The 26,914-nt window shown below is 35.9% G+C and overlaps 1 protein-coding gene across 1 annotated transcript; it reads left to right on the top strand.

The window, feature by feature from the left end:
- Positions 1 to 11,172: 11,172 nt before the first annotated feature.
- On the top strand, positions 11,173 to 15,125 carry LOC105055508 (uncharacterized). Its single transcript, XM_010937353.4, has one exon. It carries the CDS (start codon positions 11,505 to 11,507, stop codon positions 13,884 to 13,886), a length of 2,382 nt encoding a protein of 793 aa, XP_010935655.1. The 5' UTR covers positions 11,173 to 11,504; the 3' UTR covers positions 13,887 to 15,125.
- Positions 15,126 to 26,914: the final 11,789 nt, after the last annotated feature.

Below are 26,914 nucleotides of genomic sequence, written 5' to 3'. Positions count from 1 at the left end.
TTTCTACCATTCGAAGCATTCTTCAGTAACCTATTATTGAAGCAACAATACGGTGGCATCATTTTTGACGAGGATGGTTGAGGGTTTATAAGTGGTGGTGGAGGTGGAAGGAGTCAAAGGAGGATAAGGAATGAGAGGAGTCGGTAAAGTAGCGGACGCCTTGGATTGATAGACGTTTATAGTTATGGGGCTAACTAATTGTATTCATTTAGTATAAGTCTTAGATCAGGCTATGTTATTTTCCTGCAAATTATGGGAAAAAGAGTTATCATTGAAAAGATAAGAACTGATATCATCATTATTTATGGTGATTCAATAATGGTAATCCAATGATTTTGATTCAATATAATGGTGATCTGATTAGGATTTTATTTCTTCAACTCTCTGAAATATTTTATTTTCTAATTTTATTGAAAATAAATTCATCAAAGAATTGCATTTATAGCGACTGAAAATGCCGACTAACATTAATTTTTTTTGAATAAAAAATAAATATTGCATAAGATCAAAGACCATAGTAAATTTATTTTCGACTATCTGATACAGATTAACAAAATATGTTTGCTATATTTCAAACATAAATTAGTGCCACTTATACCATTCACTCCAGTCATCCAAATAAGAAATTATACTAAAATTGATAAAAATAAATTGTAAATAATATTTCTAATATAATTATTTTCCATATGAACTTTTTATGGAGGGTTAAATCATTTTAAGAAAAAAATAACTCCATGGTATTTTTAGGATATACCATAAAAATCTAAGCACTAATAAGCTAGGTATAGAGATGTCCAAAATGGGCTAAGATTGCCTACAGGTATATTAAATTAATAAAATATATTTTTGTTTTTCTAGACTCGGTGGGGATTAATGGTGGTCTTTGGATGGGTGGACGGTGGATCAAAAAGGAGGAGGATGTTATGAATTTTTGCCTAAGTCTAGGACTTAAAAATGTGAGCACAATCAATTAAAAAAAATAGAATGAATTTAATGAATACCTAAATAAGAAATATATATTAAACATTAGTATAATAAATTCCAAAAAATATATTTAATAATTAATTGAATCAACCAGCACCATAAAATTCATAATAGGGAAGGAAAGAGAGAGAAGCAATAATATAAGAGGGGGAAAAGGCATTGACCCAGCTGCTTATGATCATGTTTTACATCTCTATCATTATACCTTATATTTTGTTTAGCTCCGGTCAAAATTTCACCAATTAAAGATGCATGAATTTAATAACATATCGTGTTAAAAATATTCTTCCAAAAAAACCTAGTCTTGTAAAAACAAAAACATACAAGCTAGTGAAAAGGAAGAAGTTGGACTTTTAAAAATGAATTCTTAAGCATCTTGCAAAGAAAATGTAAGTAATTAACCTCATTGTGGGTCACTAGTTGCAATATAAAAATAATTCTATACTATCTGTCAAAGATGAAAAAAATTGAAAAAAGAATCTTAGATCGAGTAGTAGGGATGGCAATTTTTCCAACCCAATGGATAGATTTTACGTAATTCGATTAAGAGACGAGGTGGATATGTATTTTAGAAAAAATATCTAAAATGGATTTAGATCGTCTACAGATAATGATATGCCCCACCATGAGTCCGCTCTAATAATATCTTTTATTTAAATAAATTTAAATCTCTCTCATTTACATCAAAATCCATCCTCTTCCCCCCTCCTCTCTCTCTCTCTCTCTCGCCCTCGTTTACATCTCCCCACCCCACCCTGTCGATGACTCAACCACCCCAACACCTAAGTGGCGCTACATTGTTGTGGTAGCCGGTGGGTCTCCACCTCACTCTCTCTCATTTACATCAAAATCCACACCACCTCTGCCACCCCACCACCCCCACCTGATGATCCAGCCATCTCGATACCCAAGTGGTGCTGTGGCGGCCCCACAGACCCCACCCCCCAACCCTAGTTGCAGTAGCCTGGCAACTAGGGCTTCGAAAAAAATCCTAGCCATGTCTAAGCTTCCCTATCTGGCCACTCCAAGCCTTCCATCTAACTGAGACTCCTAGGGATCGAAAAAACAAAGGAAATACCATGGAACATAGAAAAAATCAATCAAAACAAAAGAAAGATGGAAATAATTAAAATATAAGACTTTTTTCTATATAGATTGATCTTTTATTTTTTATTTTTTGCTCTTTTTTTTTTTCATTTCATTCTTTTTTCAGATATCTATAGAGAAGGAGAGCACCTGGGGGTGATCAAAGGGGTTTTTAGTTTTCAATTAGGATTTTTTGTTTAGCATATGGGATGTTGTGCGAGTTGTGGCAGTGTGAGTTGGTCCCTTGAGATATTGATAGTTTAATCTTGGTAGAAGCATGATATTTTGTAGAGTTTGAGGATGGCCGGATGGGGCAGCAGGCGGTGTTGGGGCGACGATGAAGTTGGGGAATGGAAAAGAAGAGATTGATTTGGGTATACCCAACCCAATCCGATCCATTCTTGAAGTCCGATCTGACCTAACCCAATCCGAGATAGAAATGGAGTGAATATAGGTGTGATTTTTTTTTTCTTGGCAGGATAGGTATGGATATAGATCGGCTCGACTCATATCCGACTTATTATCATTCCTATGGAGTAGGCCATATTAAGCATGCATGGAATCCTCTCTAAAAAATCTAAATTTGTAGATGAAAGAAATATATCCAAAAGCCTCTACCCCTTCCTTAAAAATTTAAGATAAACCAGCGAAACAAATTAACATTATAACGAAGAATTGGTCAACCTATTTTTGGTAACAAAAGCTTCTCTAATATTAATTTTAATTCATCAGTCAACAATAACACTAACATTAAAACTACAATTAAGAATTGGTCTAGATTTCCAATTTCCAATAATAAAAAGCTCTCTACGCTAATTTCAAGTCGTAAAGCGACGAACACCAATGCATCAAACAAAAAAAGCATGTATATATGAAAATTTTCTCAAATATTGCTATACGTAAGTATCCACAGTAGTAAAATAACCCCCCAAAGGTGGCGTCCGTATTGCATGCACCTGGTGCAATCGGACCGCGTAAATCCCATGGTGAATAACACGCCACGCAACCCCTTGCATTTCACAATTGCGCGCTCTCCACCGTGCATGTGCTCCGGGATTTGCCGTGTTCACTTGCACCTGGTGCGTGCAATAATTTCTCCCAAAAGTGACCCATTTTAGGTAAATTCTCTTTCCAAGTGTGAAGCGTCGCTTTTCATGCTCTTAAGTTCTTTTCCATTAAGAAGGTAGTAGTTGGCCAATTGAACCATTTTAATGTTGCTCGTTGGGGTCAAAGTCAATTACATGAGAGATGAAAGGGATGATAGAGCTCTCAAAATGGAAGGTGATCTCCATGTAGAAGTCTCTCATCCTCCACATGGGGGTGATGAGAAAGTAGCAGCACCACTTGGCCCAAACTTAGCTAGGATTGATAGTGGTGGACAATGATACAAGTGAGATGCTCCTCATAGGCTCATATGGTCTCGTGGAGGGCACTCCAGCCTTGTCATTGTAGAAGCTCTACTCAGCACCAACGGTCATGGGAAGATCAGCAATGGTAGGGGATGTCATCTCAATTGGGACATCACGATGGTCTGCCACAACGAATATGGCATCGGCCTTGGCCTCATCACAGTGGATAGCAAGTTGGAGAAAGATCTCACGGCTGTGGACCTCATAGTAGTCGAGCGACATGGATGATGAAGCAAGCAAAGGTCCTCCTTATGGACGACTGAAGACGGTCTTATAGAGAAAGCTCTAGCTCTGCTCATTGTGGAGGCCCCAATCAATACTGGTTGTAATGAGGAGCTTGGTGGCATTGCCGTGGCGGATGGCAAGGTGGAGAGGGTTCTCATGGTTGGGGACATCGTAGCATCGATCATGGTGGAGATGCCCCTATTTTCGGGGTTTGTCAACATCAATTTTGATGACAGCATTAAGGATGGCTAAGGATGTGCTGACTTTGTCATTCGAGGACTAGACATTAGACTATTGACGGCAGAAGATTTATTTCTATTTGAGCCCTCCATCTCAAGTGCGGAGCTTTGGGCTGTTTGGATAAGCATCATCTACATCGAATAAGAGCTACGGATGGAGAAAATTTACATTGAGGGCGATTTGGTGACCGTTATCAGTTGGATTCGAAATGACACGAGATAGCTAGAAGTCCATTTACTTCTCTGTGATATCTGAGCTTCCATCTAAGAGTTTACAGAGGCATCAATCTGCTATATCTTTCGAGAAGTGAACAGTGCGGCAGACCGGGTTACTTCTTTTATCGCTAAGTATTCTGCAGACTGAAATTGATGACACGGTCAAAAAAATCTATGAATCCTGCAGGATATTTTGTACTCTAATCTGATGGGATGTACTCACATCAGAATCATGTGATCACCTGCCTATGCCAAGAAAAATATTTTAAATAAACATGCTGTGATTTTTTTTTTTTTTTTTTTTCTAAAGCTCAAAGAGGGGATGAGCTTTCCCTCGCTGCCTTGCGCTGTATGACGTGGAAGAGCTAACAAAAAATTATTAGCAAACAGTAGGGCGAAGTACTCTTCTCTCGTGAAAAGTTAACGAAAAATTATTAGCAAACAGTGTGTTATTCATGTTGCGGGGCTGAGTGCACTTGTGATTTACTGTTGTAAATGAGATATTAGCCTCCTTTTGACATCACATAGAATAACTACCGTTTAGTCATTTACTAGCGTTGATATTCCTGAGGGAGTTTGAGAAAGTTCAACTGACACGTCACAAGTGCAATTGCTGAACTAATTAAGTGTGTAAATGACCAATATCAAATCAATTGTGAAGCAATTGGCACAAGGTGTTCTAATTAAAAGCATAGATGACTATGATCACTTACCTTCTATGTAGTGTGAAGGATGGATTGAAGAAAAGATGAATGAAGGAGAAAGAATGGATGGAGGAAAGGATGGATGGATTTTCTATCCATCTTCTTATATGTTTGAAATCCATCCATCCTCTTATATGTTTGGTGAAATATGAAAGGATGAAATCCATCCTCTCATATGTTTGGTGAAATATGAATGGATGGATGGAAATGATTCCCTTTTCTGTTTGATATAGGAAGAATGAGAGAAAAGATGGATGATATTTTTATAATACTTTACAAAACTATCCTTTGATAAAAATATTATTATTATTAATTTATGATACTTATTTATACTAAAGAAGTAAATAATTTATAAACGTATAATCTATAATTATATTACAAATTATATAAATATTTAATTAAATATATAATTTCATAAATTAATTATTAATAAATTAATTATATAAATAAATAACTAATTTATTATTTAATTTAAATAGTTAATTAAAAAATAATAAATATAAATAGAGAAATAGAAGATAATATAATTATTTAATTATAATTATATAAATTATATATTAAAATTAAAATAATGACTAATAAAATTTAATAGTATATAATTAATAGTATATATAAAAATATTTATAAATAATATTAATAAAAAATAAATAAGTATTATATTTTTATCAAAAAAATTAATGAGGGATAGTTTTGTCAATATTAAAATCCATCCTTCTTTCATCTTTTCAATTTGGAAGGATGCAAAATGATGGACCAAAGTGGATAGACAATCCATCTTTTTTATCTATCATTCCTATAATTTTTTGAACCAAACGATGGATAGAGACCATCCATCCTTCCAATTCCATCCATCCATCCTCTAATGACCCCAACTAAACATAGTGTTAGAGAAGGAACAGTCGCAAATACACGAGGCAAATGTGCTTAGCGACCTTAAGGTGCATATTTGTAGATGACTTGAAGCAATGTGAAAGGGGTGTGAGAGTGCAGTAAGGTGGATGACTAGGTGGTTGTTACAATTCAGGAGAGTGGAGCATTTCTGCTAATTGAAGTAATCTATTAATTCTTAAATAGTTCTTAGGATACTTTTCCCCTGGTCCGAAATCAAAAAGATTGGCATGGTTGTAATATCTTTACTTAAAGGAACTGCACGACATGCATTAAAAGTTGTATGCTCGTGGTGTCCATAAGATCTCTGATTGATTCCTATGGTTGGAAAATGCGGCAGGTTTGTCTTGTTATATCTGAATTCATTAGTCTACGTCCCATGCAGAAAAGATCCCATCCCCATGCTCCCCTCTCCCACCAGAAAAATAGAAAGAATTCGGGAGAAGGAAAAATAGAAAAAAAGAAAAAGGTAACGCTTATGATTGATGTGATGCATGGTTTTATAGCCATAGCTCTTCACGAGATCAACCATGCAGCCAATGAAACAGCTGTGGCATGCTGTTTAATATCTGATTAATTCATCTATGTACAGAATTTGTCTTATAATGTGCCGTATTTTCCTTGCTTTTGACTATATCAATATCTAGCAAATTTTATCCATTTTGCTTCGACCTACGTGAATATTCTCAGGCATCCAGAATTTCTTTTTGCTATTTGGATCCAGAATTGATTGTAATTTTTCTTTGAATTATTTTATCATGTTTCCTTGACGCCCCTCACCTTCTATTTCCATTATCAATAAACCAATTGAAGAAGATAGATGGGATTTCCCAGAAGTTCCTATAGAGGAGGATTTCCATTATCAATAAATAGTTAGTTCTGCTCTTGGCTGTCTGTTGAACATCTTATCATTAGCTTTTTTTTTTTTTTTTGAAGCAATTCATGCCTGGCATTCGTTCATACTCTTATTCTTTCATTGCTCAATCTTGCAGATGGCATGTGCCCGATATTTTAAGCTTATTTGGTCTAACAGAGAGTTCATTTACTGCTAACATACTGCAAAAAGAAATAGTTTGATAGCATGCACTTATTGGGCCATAGATGGTGATTCTTTTTGCGGAGTTACAAGAAACAAAAATATGCAAGTTAAAGCAAATATTCATGGGACTGACTATCCATTCTCTTTTTTTATTATAATGATGTTCATTTTGTTGCACTCTCCCAATCTTAAATTAATTCTTTTTTTAATATACAATGAAGAGCTTATTGAGACTGAAATTGCTGAAGGAGTTTGCTTGGACCTTTAATTTGGTGGGCATTTATTTTTGGATTTAGTGATGCCATTATAATTACAAAGCCAATGCAATCCTTAATTTCTATTGTACTTGGTTTTTGTTGTCTGGGTTTTCTACTGGGTAGCTCCAGCCCATTTGCATTCCTAGTTGTGAAGATTGCAAAAGTCTCCAACCTCAGGTCAGGTAATTAGACAATCTTACCACAATATTATACTTCAATCCTTGGTGGGCAATCATGTAGTATCTTTCCAAAATTTGCCCACAAGACTGATAGTCATGATGTATGATGGATTGTAAGCTGGATCTTGCTTGTGTATTTCATATCCCAGATTTGTAGGAGAATTGGTTGATTTTTTCTTAATAATTTGGAACAGGTTTGTGTAGGCCCTTTTTCTTTATCTCATTAACTCAGATAATCATCATCATCATCATTATGTTATTATCATTATCATTATTATTTTTGTAAACACGTTTTACATTTGTTGAATACAGAATATGGCTTGCAGCGAAGCTATAAGATTTTTGCATGCTCTGGTATTCCCATTTGCATTTCTTCATATTTAATCTAATTTGCTAATTCAAACTTAAGTGGATTCTAGTAAGAGACGGGCTTGAGTAGCACAAACATGTTAAGTCAATTTTAAATACAACCAAATTTGAAATTTCTCACCGTGACGCTTGTGATGCTGCTAGCATGTTGAAGGGGAATTGATGCATTAAAATAATTTTTACTAAGCCAATGAGCGGTGCTAATCTTGTGTTTGGTTGGGATCATCAAAGGATAGATGGAGAAGATTGAAAAGATAGATGATCTCTATCTACTGTTTAATTTAAAAAATTATAAGAATGATGGATGAAAAAAGATGGACTGTCTATCCATCCTAATCCATCATTTTATATCCTCTCAAATTAGAAGGATGGATGAAGCATTTAAGGATGAAATTTAGAATTGATAAAATTATTTTTTATTAATTTATTTATAAAAATATAATACTTCTTCACTTTTTCATTCATAATATTTATATATATTTTTATATATACTATGAATCATATACTATTAAATTTTATTAGCTATTATTTAATATTAATATATAATTTTAATATAATTATAATTAAATAATCTATTTATATCTACTATGTTTAATTAATTATTTAAACTAAATTATAAATTATATAGTTATTTATATAATTAATTTATTAATAATTAATTTATAAAATTTTGTATTAAGTTAAAGATTTATATAATTTTTTATATAATAATAAATTATAAAAAAATTGATAGTAATAATATTTTTATCGAAGGATAGTTTAGTAAAATATTATATAAATACCATCTATTCTTTCTCTCATTTTTCTTATATCAAATAAAGGAGGAATCATATCCATCCATTCTTCTTCTTTTATTAAACATATAAAAGGATGGATAGAAAATTTATTCTTTCCTCCATCAATCTATTATCCTCCATTCATCTTTCAATATATTCTTTGTACCAAATAGAGGATAAACATGAAGGAGCTTATTAATTTCAACATTCAAAGATGCCTATTGTGACTGCCTTCTCCATGACGTGCCCACAATAAAGGTGCAACATTGGAGAATTAGGTTGTTGGTATTAAAACTAATAAGTGAGAGTAGAGCTCAAGGATGGGATACATGGCTAATGACGGCTATGTGATTGGCGATGCCTCTGTAGTTAGACTTGGCAATTACACCAAACCCAGATGGGTTCCGTCCCGACTCAGTCTTGATGGGTCGAGTTGGTCAACGTGTTAATCAGATTTTGATCCGATTCGATCCGAACCTGATAAATTTATATCTCGAGTTGGGTCAGATCGGATTCGGATAGTGGCCGTCGTTATCCAATCTGAATCCGATCCGATCTTATATATATATATTATTTAAATGTAAGCTGGTTGTTTGAAATATGGGTCTTATAGTCTTTAAGCTTGGTTAAGCCTCAATTCAAAGACTAAAAAGTAGCAGTGAGCTATTGTTCAATGGTTCTATTTTCATCTAAAAAATCTAATTTAAGCAACACGGATATCCGATCGGCTAACCCAATACTCAATCGGATCGGATACAAATAAAGAATGTATTGATCCATCAGGTCACGGGTCGGATTCGGATCAAAATACTGAGACATCAGATCGGATTCGGATCGATCCAAATCCGCACATGACCTGACCCATTGCCAAGCTTATTTGCAGTGCGTCCTGAGTCAAAATGTGTGAAGATCAACATGCATTGGAAATTAGAAAAATTCAAGGTGCGAAATCAGGCTTTCTCTTGTCTACGACTGCATTGATGACAATTCAAATAGACCCCAGACCCTAAAAGATATTTTGTACTTTGACACTTTAGACTGCTCTCGCACTAAAATGACGTAACTATCTGTTTGTACTAAAAAAAATATAATGCAGGATATTTGCTAATATTTGGGCAAAATTGGTGCTACCAAGCTCTAAAGTAACACATTAGTAATTGCTGACATAAATTATTTAACTACTATCAATATGCTTTTGAAACCATGAAAAACCAAATTCATTCTACACAATGGGTAAAACATTGCATGCATGTGGCACATGCATGCAACCCACTGGACTCGTATGCTATAAAATAACATAGGACTGAGCATAGATCGGGCTCAATTGGGTTAAGAGAAAAATTTTATCTGATCAAACCCAATTAAATTAAAAAAAATTTAATCCGCTGTCGACCGTTTATCATGTATAAACTGTTTAAAACTAAAATGAATGGTTTGTAGTGGATGTGGATGGGCTGTGTCGGTTTGGACTTTAATATTGACTCAATGTTGATTTTAAATCCAATATTGACCCACTTAAGTTTATTTATTTATTTATTTTATTAATTTAATACAAAATAGGCCTAAACCTTTAGAATGAAGTCTAAATGAAGTATTGAAGTATTGAAATCTAAATGACGCCGTCCCAAAATGAAAGTTAGTTTATGAAATACTAAATTGATTGGTTTTAGTTTCATACGGTTAAAAGTGTTGGAACCGAACCTGATCATAAATAATCAATTTTTTATAAATCTCAATCTAATTCCATCTGATTTATGTCTTTCAACCAACTAAAATCGATGTTTATTGGATTGGATTGAATAGGTTTCTTTGGGTTTTGATTATTTGCTTAGCCCTAAAATAACATAACACTAGGAACGTAGAAAGACCAGTTGAAAAATTTTAGCAGCGTTGGTGTAAAGTGCAAGAAACATAGTTCAACAGATGGTTCATGATGGCCGTTAGCATACTCCCTTGTCGACTTACACTCTAGCATTCCATGATCGACCACCAGTGCGAGGTTCAGCCAGACAAGTTATGAAAGCCCCAACTGAAGAATAAAACAAGCCATTTGGGAATGTAATGGGTCACTCTATATCCAGTCTAATATACAGCAAAAGCAACCAAAATGGTGTTGAATAACGATCACCTCGGGATGTAATGAGTCACTCTATATCCAGATCTCTTTCCTTCTTCTACCTTCCATCAAGCTTGGGCATGCCTTTCAAGAAGCATTTGGTAGCATATAATTCTGACAGAATTATATATAATTTTACAATAGATTATCAGATTACACTATTTGTTTCGTTACTTTCATAGGTAACGCTGCATTACATATAATACAGCATTATCTTAAAAAGAGATAATCTGATTACCTAAAGAGAGATGGCTACGTGATTATATGTAATCTTGCAATTCTGCAAATTTGCAACAAGATAACTTCAGAACTAAAATACCCCTATCAAAATAAATTATGGATAATCCTAGTTAATGTAAATAAAAAAAATATATAATGGATGATGTTACCAAAAATAATTGGTATCAAAATTAAATCATTCTTCTAAAAAATAGATAATAATCAATAAGAAATGATGGAAGTATTTTAAAAAAATTAATTTATATTTCATATAATTTAAATTATATATCAAATATTATAATGTAAGATTTTTTATAATTTTATAATAATATTATGGTATATATAATTTTTTTTATAATTTTATTAAAAAATTATATTTTTTCTACGATCATATTGCTATAGCAATATTTTCTATGTAATGCACCCCACCTCAAAGTTGGTCTTTCTTGCTCTAAATTTAACAATTTGGTAAAGTTATCTTGATTCCAAGAGCTAGAAAGAGCACCAATTATTCTATCTGAGGAATTTTCCAATTCCGAGTCCATGTCGATATCCAATTTCTTCTTTAAACTCTTGCGATTTGGTACATGTATTTCAGAAATTGTTCTAGCCAAGAAAAGCCTCCGTTTCTTCCATTCAACCAACGAAAATTTGATCAAAAGCCTCCTGGAGCTGCTGTCGACTGTTATTCTGAGCGGAGTTTTGTGATCTCTTATTAAGTCCAAATAGAGAAGACAAGATCACCAACACCTGGTAGATCTTTGTGATTTTTTTCTTTCGGTTGAAAGAGATACTGGGATGCGGAGGACTTCTTCGTGGCTCGCCTCCTTTCCCGTGTCTTCTTCAGCGAGAGATGCCGCCGCCTTTCGAACTGGCCGCCATGTCATCCTTCCACCAACTCCTAGAAGGAATACTGGATCATCTTCTCGTGAAACCGCCCCGAATAAGAAAATCCGGGGTGGAAACTCGGAGTTGGAAAGCCTGGTGATCGAACGATGTCGATCGGAGGCTCTTGCAATCGAAGATGCGATCGATTTGTTTGACACTGCCGCGAGTGCGAGCCCGAAACCCTCCATCTATGCCATCAACGTCCTCCTCAACGCCATCTGTCGAATGAAGCATTACCCAACTGTTCTCTCTCTATACAACAAACTAAATCAAATGCAAGGAATCCCGCCCAGCATGCCCACATATGGAGTCCTTATCAAATGTTGCTGTCGCATGAATTGGGTGGATTTGGGCTTCGGCGTCTTCGGGGACATCCTGAAACGTGGCCATGTCCCCGACGCTATAATCTTCAACTCTCTTGTCGATGGTCTCTGCTCCGAGAAGAGGGTAAGCGAAGCAGCCACGGTGTTCGATAGAATGTCTCGGATGGAATGTCAACCTAATGTCTTCTTATACAATGCTCTCATCAAGGGGCTGTGCGGTAGTGGGCACATGGGCTTAGCATTGGAGCTGCATCAGAAAATGGCCACCTTGGGTGATTGTTGCAAACCCGATGTGGTTACGTATAACACAATTATCGATTACCTTTGCAAAGAAGGAGCTGTAAGCAAGGCTCTCAAACTGTTTGATGAAATGACTCATGCTGGTATTGCCCCAGATGTTCGCACATACAACAGCATTATTCATGGGCATTCGACTTTAGGCTGCTGGAAAGAGGCAATCAATATTTTCAAGGAAATGGTCGATCGAGACCTTTCGCCGAATGTGGTGACATTCAGCATGCTGATGGATTCACTTTGCAAGCATAACAAGACTGCAGAAGCTCATAAACTACTTGATTTGATGAATGAAAAAGGTGAAAAGCCAGACTTAATCTCATATACTGTATTGGTGCAAGGATATTGCCAGGAGAGCCGTCTTGCAGATGCAAGGAAAGTCTTTGATTCCATGTCAGGTAAAGGTCTTTCTCCCGATTGTTATACATACTCTACCTTGATTAATGGATTCGTCAAGAATCAAAAAATGGATGAGGCTGTGGAGCTATTCAAGAAAATGCAACAACAAGGTTTGAAGCCTAATGTTGTTACCTATAGTGCTCTACTAGATGGACTATGCCATGTTGGAAGAGTGGAGGATGTTGGAAACCTCCTTGATGAGATGGTGGCACAAGGAATCCACCCAAATGTAATCACTTACAGCTCTATAATATGTGGTTTTGGTAGACATGGGAAGTGGAAAGAAGCTTTTCAGTTGCTTAATGAAATGATAGAGCGAGGAATCCATCCGAACATCGTGACACTCACTGCATTGATCAATTTCATTTGTAAAGAAGGAAAGGTTCAAGAGGCACATAGATTATTGGAAAAGATGATTAGTGGGGGCATTGAGCCTAATGTTGTTACTTATAGTACACTAATAGATGGTTACTGTATGGTAGGGCGAATGAATGATGCAGTGAGAGTTTATGACTTGATGGTTTCAAAAGGCCTTAAGCCCAATACTGTAACATACAATACATTAATTGATGGATATTGCAAAAGGTGGAGGATTGATAAGGCTCTGAGTCTGTTTAATGCAATGCCTGGTAATGGAGTGCAGCATACAGTAGTTGCATACACCACCATATTAGCTGGAATGTATCGTGTTGGTAGGGTTACCGATGCTGAAAAATTCTTTGACAAGATGCTTGCTGCTGGGGTACGTCCAAACCTTTACACATATAATACAATCTTGGATGGGCTTTGCAGAAACCAGTGTATTGATATAGCTATGAAGCTATTTCAAGATGCATTATTGTCCGATGTTAACCTCGACATTTTCTCTTTCAATACAATAATTGATGGTTTGTTTAAAGTTGGTAAGATCAATGAAGCCAAAAATCTCTTCAGTACAATCTCTACCAAAAATTTGAAGCCGACTATTATTACTTATACGATAATGGTGAAAGGACTAATAAAGGAAGGGTTGTTTGAAGAGGCTGATTATTTGCTCTTGCACATGGAGAAATCTGGTTATCCTGCAGATTCTGTAATGTTCAATGCCATGGTTCGTGGTTTGCTGGAGAAAGATAAGATAGAAAAAGCAATGGAAATTATTAGAAAAATGAAGGAGAAAAGCTTTTCTTTTGAGGCATCAACTGCTTTTCAGATATTCGAGATGTTATCAAAGAATGGACAATATCATGATTATCTGAAGTTACTTCCAGATTTTTCCAAGCACTCTGCAAAGTGAACGAAGTTACCATGAATCGTTAATGATCTTCTGCCTGGGACAACAACATTGCGATGGCCACCATTGAGTGGGGAAGCCAGGTATCTGAATTTGATCATGCTTGCTTTTGAGCAGATGAAGAGATGAATTCTACATGTTCTTTGAAGATAATGCTAGAATTGTAGTGGATCTGAAGGGTGAAATGCAGAAGTCCGCTATCACTGAACTTACTGGAAGGATTGTGCTGATATTTGGCATGGATTGCAGCTCATATTTGCATCCAGTGTGAGAAGCAATGAGGATCCAAATTCATGCAGGCATTCTAGATTGCGAGTTTGGTATAATGGGCACCATCTCCTTTTGACGTCACATAGAATACCTACCATTTAGTCATTTGCTAGCATTGATATTCCTGAGGGAGTTTGAGAAAGTTCAACTGACATGTCACAAGTGTAATTGCTGAACTAATCAAGTGTGTAAATGACCAATATCAAATCAATCGTGAAGCAATTGGCACAGGTGTTTTAATTAAAACCATAGATGACTATGATCCCTTAGAGATGGAACAGTCACAAACACACGAAGCGAATGTGCTTAGTGATCTCGAGGTGCATATTTGTGGATGATATGAAGCAATGTGAAGGGGTTGTGACAGCGCACTAATGTGGATGACTAGGTGATTGTTACTATTCAGGAGAGTGGAGCATTTCTACTAATTGAAGTTATCTATTAATTCTTAAATAGTTCTTAGGATATTTTTCCCCTGGTCAGAAATCAAAAATATGGGCTTGGTTGTAATCACTTTTCTTAAAGGAACTGCACGACATGCATCAAAGTTGTATGCTCGTGGTGTCCATAAGGTCTCTGATTGGTTCCTATGGTTGGAAAATGCAGCAGGTTTGACTTGTTATATCTGAATTCATTAGTCTACGTCCCATGCAGAAAAGGTCCTATCTCCATACTCCCCTCCCACCAGAAAAATAAGAAAATTTGGGAGAAGGAAAAAAAGAAAAAAAAATGGTAACACTTGTGATTGATGTGATGCATGGTTTTATAGCCATAGCTATTAGTGAGATCAACCATGCAGCTAATGAAACAGCTGTCGCATGCTGTTTAATATCTGATTCATCTATGTACAGAATTTGTCTTATAATGTGCTGTGCTTTCCTTGCTTTTGACTAGATAAATATCTAGCAAATTTTATCCATTTTGCTTCGACATACGTGAATATTCTCAGGCATGCAAAATTTCTTTTTGCTATTTGAATCCAGAATTGATTCTAATTTTTCTTTGAATTATTTGATCATGTTTCCTAGACATGCCTTACCTTCTATTTCCATTATCACTAAACCAATTGAAGAAGATAGATTGGATTTCCCAGAGGTTCCTATGGAGGAGGATTTCCATTATCTAAATAGTTAGTTCTGCTCTTGGCTATCTGTTGAACATTTTATCATTTGCTTTTTTTTTTTTTTTTTAAAGTAATTCATTCCTGGCATTCATTAATACTCTTTATTCTTTCATTGCTCAATATTGCAGATGGCACGTGCCCAACATTTTAAGCTTATTTAGTTCAACAGATGGTTCATTTACTGCTAACATACTGCAAAAAATATAGTTTGATAGCATGCAGTTAGTAGGCATAGATGGTGATTCTTTTTGTGGAGTTGCAGGAAACAAAAATATGCAAGTTAAAGCAAATATTCATGGGATCCATGCTTATGATTATCCATTCTTTTTTTATTATAATGATGTTCATTTTGTTGCACTCTCCCAATCTTAAATTAATTTTTTTTTTAATATACAATGAAGAGCTTATTCAGACTGAATTTGCAGAAGGAGTTTGCTTGGACCGGCATTCATTTTTGGGATTAGTGATGCCACTCTAATTACAAAGCCAATGCTATACTTAATTTCTATTGTACTTGGTTTTTGTTGTCTGGGTTTTCTACTCGGTATCTCCAGCCCATTCGCATTCCTACCTGTCATGACTGCAAGAGTCTCCAACCTCAGGTCAGATAATCACACAATCTTACCACATCATACTTCAATCTTTGGATGGGCAATCATGTGGTATCTTTCCAAAATTTGCCCACAAGACCGATAGTCAGGATGTATGATGGATTGTAAGCTGGATCTTGCTTGTATATTGCATATCCCAGATTTGTAGGAGAATTGGTTTTCTTAATAATTTGGAACAAGTTTGTGTAGGCCCATTTTCTTTATTTTCTTTATTTCATTAACTCGGATAATTATCATCATCAGCATTGTTATATTATCATCATTATCATTATTATTTTTGTAAGCACTTTACATTTGTTGAATACAGAATATGGCTTGCGGTGAAGCTATAAGAATTCTGCATGTTCTGGTGTTCAAACTTAACTGGGTTTTAGTAAGAATAGGGCTTGATCCGCACAAACATGTCACGTCAATTTTAGGTACAACCAAACTCGAAATTTCTCACTGACACCGTGACCACTTGTGATGCAGCTGGTGTGTTGATGGAAGGTGAATTGATTCTTTAAAACAATATTTACTAAGCCAACAAGCGATGCTGAATGTGAACGAGCTTCTTAATTACCACACTCAAAACTGAGATCTTCTCCATGACACTCCCAATTTGGGAAACAACCAAAAGAAATGCTTTTAGAAATAAAAACCAAAGTAAAGCAGCACCTTTACAGAGGTAAGCACAGAATAAAGAAACACAGAGAGATACGAAGCGCCGAGAGTCCTGTAATCAGAGTATGTTGCCCTGTAGCTGAAACTGTAGTGAAACAGTCATGCAACTGAAACTGTAGGAAAAATAAGATGGTCAACAATGAGTAGATGTATTGAAGTAGCAAACCGAAGAACCAGGGTCCGTAAACATTAAAGGATGGTCCTCCAAAGAAATCATTGTAAGAGACTTCTGACAGGTAAACATTTAAGTAGTATTTTGTAACCATGAGAAAGTAATAAGGTGAAAGTCCTCCAGTGTAACAATGTAGAGCTTGAAACACAACATAGAAGCAGTAGTTTAAGAAAATTCCTCCAACAGAAATGCCAGAGATACCAAATATATGAGATATGCATTGCGTTGAGGGTGTATAAAGGGGCATAACCGATAACCAATGCTTCACATGAGTGACATATGATATGTGATGAATAGAGCCAAGTTCCACAGAAATAAACATGAAATAGCCAGATCCCAAACCTGTGTGAAACCTTGGACGGACTGCAAGTGTCATTTGAGTCCACTGACCTGTAAAGTGAAGTCTGAAATCTACCTAAGTCATTTATCAGAAGAAGACTAATCAATGCTGAACAATGATGAAATGGCTGATGTAGAGTGATAAAATGTGAAGGTCGATGCTGATGCCAAGACTGTTGAAGGAGACAGTTAAACAGCAACAATGAGTGACATGATATTGTACCATAGTAAGAGTTGATACTCCCATGTATTGAATGAACTGAAAAGTGGTCACCGACAATCCGATATATGTAATATGTCATAATAGAAAAATATATAAGCATGTACAGGTCCTTGTGAACTAAGAATAAAGCACCAAACATCAAGTATAAGATGATCAGAAAACTTCCTGTAGCAATCTTGTTAAATATAATGCAAGAAGATTCAAATAACCTATTGTTCATAGGAACATCATGCACAAAGGAAATAGAAGCTGAACAAACTTTGGTGTGGCCGGATGGCATATGAAGTGAAAGATGACAGGATATACTTCCTCTGCAAAAGAAAGCAACCAGTAATACCCCATCCATGGAATAACTTTAGGGGGTGTTTGGTTCGTAACCGAAATCGAAATGGGAATGAAAATCAGAATGGCTTGAAATCAGAATCGGAATGGCTAAATCCTTTGAAGCATTTGGTTCATGACTGGAATCGGAATCGGAATTGGAATGAAAATTTGAACCCATAGAGGAGAGTAGGCATTGAGTTCTAGATAAATTGAGCCATTCCCATTTTACCCAGAAATCGAAATCGGAATGGAACTCCTCCCAACCAAACTGTTGGAATGGGAGTTACCCATTCCGATTCCGATTCCAGACCGTTATTCCCCTCGACCAAACACCCCCTTAAAGTTAACCACCTTTGAAGAACATGGAACATTGGAGTAAAACTTTGAAGATCACCGAGCAACGAAGATTTGATAATATGAATGATAAGTTCCATAGTATATATAAGTAGCAAAAACATATCATGAGCATAATGTAATGCCTGCACAAATAAAAAAAACAAGGTTAGGTATCTCTTTTTCTCTTTTCTCTCTAATTTTGACTTTTCCTTTCTTTCTATTTCCTTTTTCCACTCAACTGCTTTTGATCCTCTCATGTTTTACCTCTATTTATCATCCTTTTATATAATCCCATTTTTTTTTCTCGCTCCTTCTTTCCCTCTTTTTCTTTTATCTGTTTTCTTCAATGACTTTTTTGGACAAGAATATATGGAACCATCAATAACCATACAGTTCATGTACAGCTCAAGATTAAACAGAGAGGGTAAGATCAAATACGAAAAGATATGGAGGTCGCCACAAGCAATATAATGCTCCAAGCACCCAGGTGCTATCCAAACACTTTCGAATATAGTAAGCAACAGTACAGCTTGAGAATGGGATCTGTGGTCAGTGATGCCTACGTGATTGGAAATGCCTCTGCAGTGCATCCTGAGTCAAGATGTGTGGAAATCAACATGCATTGGAAATTAGAAGAATTCAAGGGGCGAAATCAGGCTTTCTCTTGTCTCCGACGGCATTGATGACAATTCAGACAGACCCTAGTTAATTATGAGCATGATGACAATTCACAATTCCTACCAAAGCTATTTCTTTGCATCATCATGCTTTTAAGAGAAGTAACAAATCAGCAAACCTGGGCTCAGGATGTGCATGGGTTCCTCATCTTCATTGATGGTGATTTGATCACAGTTATTGACTGGATCCAGGATAAGATGAAGCATCCGGTGAAAGATCATTTGAACAGTAAATATAGCTATGGAATGAAATAGAATATATGGAACTCTCTTCTAACAACATCCAATGATGTAAAAAAAGTATAAAATACCGAAACATAATTGGATTATAAATACCTCCCATCATTGATAGCTGCAAATTGATATGGCTTGTGAAATACTGTTGCAATGTGCATCTTTTCTGCTTAATCCCAGTTACGTACCAAACGTCAGAACCTTAAATTACAAGAAAATAGCTTTATTTTGTATGGGAGTATTTCCAAGCTTTGAGATCTCTCACTAGATGGTGTGTGACCAGATAAAAATCTAAGCTTGGGGGCCCTCCATTTTATACTTGATGAACCACGTCTCCATCAAACGTGATTAACGTTATGGGTGATGGCCAATAACAACTTGGAGCAGAAACGAACCACTTAAGCCAAACGTGGGTAACATGGGTAACTGCTCCGGATCGTGAATGATTCCACGTTTGAATTTCAACAAACGTGGGTAACATGGGTAACTGCTCTGGATCGTGGATGATTCCACGTTTGAATTCCAACATTCTCCCACTTGGTTCGTATACTAATTTACATCAATGTCCAAATCCTCAAATTTGTTCTTAAGAGAAACAAAAAATACATGAATCATGGCAACACGAGTATTATCTTCCATGCATCACGATGCACTTTATTTCTTTATCATCATCCCAAAATAACTTAATGAATAAACCTTATGTCTATTCTAGGTCCAATATTCTAAAACCGAATCTATACAATAAAAATGAGAAAAAAATATTCTGAATAAGAGTTTCATTACAAAAATTATACAGACATTATATGATGGAACCAATTTCCATACTATCTACATGATGCTTATAATTCTTTAATGGCATGCCTTTTGTCAAAGGATCAGCAATCATCAATTCAGTACTGACGTGTTCAATGATCACTTTATTTTTCTTAACACGTTCCCTTATGGCTAAAAATTTGATATCGATGTGTTTGCTTCGATTGCTACTTCTATTATTTTTAGCCAAGAAAACAATAGCTATGTTGTCACAAAATATCCTCAATGGTCTAGCAATCGAATCCACAATCTTAAGACCAGAAATGAAACTCTTCAACTACACACCATGCGAGGTAGCCTCAAAACAAGCGATGAACTCTGCCTCCATAGTAGATGTGGCAATCAATGTCTGTTTGGCACTCTTCCAAGAAATAGCTCCGCTGGCAAATATGAAAATATATCCTGAAGTCGATTTTCATGAATCGATACATCCAGCGAAGTCTGAATCAGAGTAGCCAACTACTTCTAGTTCATCTGATCTCCTATACATGAGCATGTAGTTTTTGGTCCCCTTAAGGTACCTCATCACCTTCTTTGCAGCTCTCCAGTGGTCCATACCTGGATTACTCTGATATCTTCCTAACATTCCAACAGCAAATGCAATATCGGGCCTTGTACAAACCTGAGTGCACATAAGGCTTCCAACGACTGATGAATATGGAATATTTTGCATTTGTTCCCTTTCCAGATCATTCCTCGGGCACTGGTTCAGACTAAACCTGTCACCCTTCACAATGGGTGTCACACTTGGTGAATAATCCTTCATATGAAATCTCTCCAATACTTTATTGATATAGGTTTCTTGAGATAGACCTAAAATACCACGAGATCTGTCCCTATAAATTTTAATACCAATGACATAAGATGCCTCACCCATATCCTTCATATCAAAACTCTTAAAGAGAAATTGTTTCACCTCATATAGCAACCCCTTATCATTAGTTGCAAGTAGAATATCATCCACATACAGAATGAGAAAATAAATTTTACTCCCATTGACCTTGTGGTATATATACTAATCCATGATGTTCTCTTCAAAATCGAATGAAGAGATAACATCATGAAATTTTAAATACCACTGACGGGAGGCTTGTTTCAATCCGTATATGGACTTCCTGAGTCTACAAACTAAATGCTCACCATCATTAGAGGAGAACCCTTCTGGTTGTTTCATGTAAACCTCCTCTAAGTCTCCATTAAGGAACGCTGTTTTCACATCCATTTGATACAATTCTAAGTCAAAATGGGCGGCCAATGCTATAATGATACGGAAAGAATCTTTCTTGGATACAGGAGAAAAAGTCTTCGAATAATTGATTCCCTCCTTCTGAGTAAATCCTCTGGTTAAGAGTCTTGCCTTATATCTTTCGATGTTGCCTAGTGAATCCTTCTTAGTTTTAAAGATCCATTTGCATCCAATGGCCTTTACACCTTTAGGCAACTTGACAAGATCCCAAACTCTATTTGATGCCATTGAATTCATCTCATCCTTCATGGCATTGTACCATAGTACTGATTCACTGCAACTCATGGCTTGTGAAAACGTTTCTGGATCATTTTCGGCCCCCACATTGTAGTCAGACTCTTGTAGATACACAATATAGTCACGAGGAATTGTCAAATTCCTTATTCTAGTAGACCTCCTTAATGTTGTGTCATCATCCTCGGGAGTAGTATTGTCCGTAATTGGATGTTCAATATTTTTTAATAATTGTTGAATAATTGGATCTACTTGATTATTATCGACAACTCATGGAATCTCAATAATTGGTTGTACTACACCTGGCTGATGTGCATTATGAATGACAACCAATCTTTCACTTGAAATAGGAGTTTGAACATTCGAATGATCATTCTCAGAAAATGAATCCTGAGTTTGATCACTCCAACTAATCAAGTCATTCTCAAAAAATTTTGCATTTCTTGATTCCACAAACCTAATGGTATGAGATGGACAATAGAATCTGTACCCTTTGAATCTTTCAGCATATCCAACAAAATATCCACTTATAGTTCTTGGGTCCAGTTTCTTCTCTTGCGGATTATAAATTCTTATTTCAGACGGACATCCCCATACGTGCATATGTCGCAAACTTGGTTTCCAATCTTTCAATAACTCAAATGGTGTTTTAGGAACAGCCTTGGTTGGAATCTGATTTAATATATATGCTGCCGTCTTAAGAGCTTTAGTCCATAAAGATCTAGGAAGCTTAGAGCTGCTAAGCATACTCCGCACCATATCCAATAATGTTCAGTTTCTTCTTTCTGCAACACCATTCTGATCTGGAGATCCCGGCATGGTGTATTGAGCAACTATGCCATGCTCCTTAAGAAACCTCGCAAATGGACCGGGTGCTTGTCCATCCTCAGTGTATCTACTATAAAATTCACCTCCTCTATCTAATCTCATGATCTTTATTTACTTTCCGCATTGTTTCTCTACTTCTTCCTTAAAAATCCTAAAAGCATCTAATGCTTCATTCTTATTATAAAGTAAGTAGAGATACATGTATCGTGAATAATCATCTATGAAAGAGATGAAATATTTCTGACTACACGAGTCCATATCTGGACTACAAATATTTGTATGTATGATCTCTAATATTTTTGAACTTCTCTTAGCACCTTTCTTTGATATATTAGTCTGCTTTCCCTTTATGCAGTCTACACATATTTCAAAATCAGCAAAATCCAAAGTACCAAGTACTTTTTCATTTACCAATCTTTTAATTCTGTCAAGAGATATATGTCCCAACCTTCGATGCCACAAATTAGAAAAATTTTCATCTATAACACTTCTTTTAATACCTACTTTATTTTAATCATGCAGTGCATTATAGTTGGAATTATCTTGCAAATCAATTCTGAAAAGACCATTAGACATTGTACCATTCCCAACAAGATTAGATTTGTAAAATATACTGCATAACAAATCTGAAAAATTAAAGGAATATCCAAAGGGTACAAGCCTAGATACCGAAATTAAATTCCTAGAAAAGTTCGGAATATAAAAAGTCTTTTCTAAATACAAGATAAAATCAGAATTCAAAATAAGCTTGCACGTCCCAATGACCTCCACAGGTGAGCGTATTCTATTTCCCGTATAGATGTAGTGCTCATTGCCCGCTGGCTTCCTGTGGTTTAGAAAGTCCTGCAAGGTATTTGAAATATGGATTGTAGAACCAGAATCAACCCACCAAGTATTATGACAAACATCAGCCATATTAGATTCATAACAAACTAGAGATGTTGATTTATCTTTCTTATCTAGCCAAAGCTTGTACTTGAAACAGTCCTTCTTCATGTGCCCTTTCTTTTTACAGAAGAAGCATTTGGACTCTTTCTTAATGACAGCATGAATTGGTGCTTTACCCTTTCCCTTATGCTTGGCTTGAATCTTCTTCCTTCCTTGAGTGGCCAGATGTGCACTCTCACCCATCTCAGCAAGCAATCTTGCTTCCTCTTGCACACACATGGTCAGGAGCTCATTGATTGACCATTTCTCTTTATGTGTATTGTAAGAGATTTTGAAGGCACTGTATTGCTGAGATAGGGAGTTTAGGATGAAATGCACAAGGAAGGATTCATACATATCCACCTCTAGCTTCTTAAGTTGGGCCACAACATCCCTCATGTGCATGATATGCTCACGAACACCTTTGATTCCGATGAGCCTCATGGATGATAACCTCATCATGAGAGTGCTGGCAAGAGCCTTATCTGAAGACTCGAATTGCTCATCTATTGCCTTCAGCAAATCCTTTACATTATCACGCTTTCTTATAGAACCACAAATACTAGCAGATATGTGCGTCTTTATGAATATCATACTGAGGTGATTGGATTGCTCCCATTGTTCATAAAGAGCAACTTTAGCTGGAGTGCTAGTATCTGTAGGAGCATGTGGTTCCTCCTTCCTTATGGCGTAGTCAATGTCCATGCACCCCAATTGAAGGAGAATTCTCTCCCTCCATGTCTTATAGTTATCACCGCTCAATTCGGGAATATCAATCTTATAATCAGAGTAAGTCACAGGTGGTATAGCTGCAAATTAAATAAAACATGCATGTTCATAATTTAATAAATCATATTTTACAAATATAAATATGTCAACATAAAATATAAATCAATACAATAAAAACTGCCTGTGGGCTAAGCTTTTATTTTAGGATTCATATTTAACTTTATTTGGTGAAACTAATAAATTGTATAACTTTCTCAATTCCTGTGGATAAATTAAGAAATAAATTATTATTTCATCCTGATTAATCATATGACTGTAATAAAAATTCCTGTGGGATAAAATTTATTACATTAATTATGATTAACCACAATTTGATGTTATTTTTCTAGATGTGATCTAATAAAACTTAATGTACAATTTGATAAAATTAGAGATGCCGTGGCTAATTTCTAATTAATCAACTTATAATGATCACAAAACATCAAATCAAATATATATATATATATTTATACACATTTATATGTGATTATAATAATCACACTGTTATATATTCAAGTTTACAGGGGCATAAATAGAAATTTATATGACATTTCATTTATCAGAATAAGTTACATAGATATGTTAGAACAGATCACCAAAAGATATTTCAATTTATCAAACAGTCTCAAAATTTACTACCACCATGTTCAATGAAACGTGTGACATGCCGAACATAATGGCTTGCACATGTTACTTAAAATGGAGTGTGGTTGAAAAATGCAACCATCTATTAATGAAGAAAAGCAATACAGCTGTATTTTAAATATACTGAAATAGAGACCACATTCTATATGTAACTCAACAGTATTCTTAATATTTTTTTTTAGTCCAAGCCGATATGGAATACAACTCAAATCAAGAGAGAGGTAATCTAACCAAGGCTCTGATACCAAAATGAAAGATCATTTGAACAGTAAATGTAGCTATGGAATGAAATAGAATATATGGAACTCTCTTCTAACAACATCCAATTATGTAAAAGAAGTATAAAATACCGAAACATAATTGGATTATAAATACCTCCCATCATTGATAGCTGCAAATTGATATGGCTTATGAAAAATTGTTGCAATGTGTATCTTTTCTGCTTAATCTCAGTTACGTACCAAACGTCAGAACCTTAAATTACAAGAAAATAGCTTTATTTTATATGGGAGTACTTCCAAGCTTTGAGATCTCTCACTAGATGATGTGTGACCAGATGAAAATCTAAGCTTGGGGACCCTCCATTTTATACTTGAAGAACCACGTCTCCATCAAACGTAATTAACGTTATGGGTGATGGCCAATAACAATTTGGAGCAGAAACGAACCACTTAAGCCAAACGTGGGTAACATGGGTAACTACTCCGGATCGTGAATGATTCCACGTTTGAATTTCAACAAACGTGGGTAACATGGGTAACTACTTCGGATCGTGGATGATTCCACGTTTGAATTCCAACATCTGGATGTCCACTTGCTTTTCCGCAACATCTAGAGGTTCCTTTATCATTTCATTGAGATGACTATTTGGCATATTTATCGGAAGGCTAATCGTGCTGCGGACTAGGTTGCTTTCTTAATCATCGAGCATACTGGAGACTGGATTTGGTGCTAAGGTGAGTCCTCTCCTGAACTCTGAAAGATATTTTATACTCTGACTTTTTGGGCTGCTCTTGCACTAGAATGGTGTGACCGTCTGTTTGTACTAAAATATATATATATATAATGTAGAAAATTTTTCAAAATGTCGGGGAAAATGGTGCTACTAAGCTCCAAAGTAACACGTGAGTAATTGCCGAAATAAATTATTTAACTGCTATCGATATAGTTCCAAATATACGAAGAACCGAATTCATTCTATGTAAAACATTGCATGCATGTGGCGTGCAACCTACTGGACTCCCACTCGTTTGCTGTAAAATAACATAACACTGGGAATGTAAAAAGGCCAGCTGGAAAAATTTAATTGCATTTGTATTACTGCAGAAAACATAGTTCAACAGATGGTTCACGATGGCCGTCGGCATACTCCTTTGTCAACTTACATTCTAGCATTCCATGATCGGCCTCCAGTGCGAGCTTCATTTGGAGAAGTTGTGAAAGCCCCATTTGAACAATAAAACAAGCCATTCGGGAATGCAGGCATGCTGCAGGTTACTGGAAGATGTTAGAACTTTGCCCCATCTGAAGTTAGTTGTTAAATTATTCTTTGAAAGAAAAGCTCCTAAGCTTATGTCTCTATTAGTAGTGAGCATAAATAATGTAGGAAACTGGTTGCCGGGGTTTTTTCCTTCTATCCAGTTGCCGAACCAGAATGAGATCTAATTCCCATCCCCGATGATCGGGATAGAGCTTTGTTGGAAGATTTTGAAAGCCTTTAGTACTTCTTTCCATACAGGGGAAGCAACATGAAGAAGATGCTGCGTTGGCTCCGAAGGAAACTTCCTTGGGTAATAAATTTGTTTTATCAATCTCCTCCACTATCTGTCCTGCTCAGAGAAATACTTCCACCACCATTTAGTTAGGAGAGCTTCATTCATTGTTTTGAGATCTATAATCCCGAGACCACTGTATTTTTTAGATTGACAGATACTTGTCCAGCTAGCAAGATATTTTATTTTGCTTATCTGATCTCGAGTAGTTCGACAGTCTCCCCAGATAAAATCTCTGCAAATCTTGTTGATGTTGTGAATGATTGAATTAAAATTTTTAGGACTGACATCCAATACACTGGAATTGCTCTCAAAATTTAATTTACCAACGTAATTCGACCTACCAATGTTAGAGAGTTTCTCTTCCAACCACTTAGTTTCTTAATGATTTTTTTATGGAGGAAGTTCCAATGGCTAGATGGAAGGGGAGAGTGATGTGGAGGCAACCTCAGATATTTGATGGATAGCTGGGCAGTTTGACACTTCAGAATTTCTACTAGTTTTCTCATTTCATTGTCAGAAAGGTTAAGCCCTAACGGCAGCGATTTGTTGAAGTTAACCCTTAACCCAGTCATAAGCTCGAATGAGAAAAGAATGAATTTTAGGATGTTAGCATGCCTTGCGGATGCATCGTAAAAGAGTAGGGTGTCATCAGCAAATTGCAAGCATTGGCATTATTTTATTGCTTCAAGTTGACTGATGCCGTTGATGAGCTTTGATGATTGTGCCAATTTCATAACCTTAACAAGATGATTTGCAACTAGAATGAAAAGAATTAGAGAGAGGGGGTTCCCTTGCTTTAATCCCTTCTTATTTGGGAACCAAC

The sequence above is a fragment of the Elaeis guineensis genome, chromosome 12 (genome assembly GCF_000442705.2).
Source record: "Elaeis guineensis isolate ETL-2024a chromosome 12, EG11, whole genome shotgun sequence".
Lineage (NCBI taxonomy): Eukaryota > Viridiplantae > Streptophyta > Magnoliopsida > Arecales > Arecaceae > Elaeis > Elaeis guineensis.
Note: the sequence above shows the minus strand (reverse complement) of the source record. Positions and strands in the feature narration are given on the sequence as shown.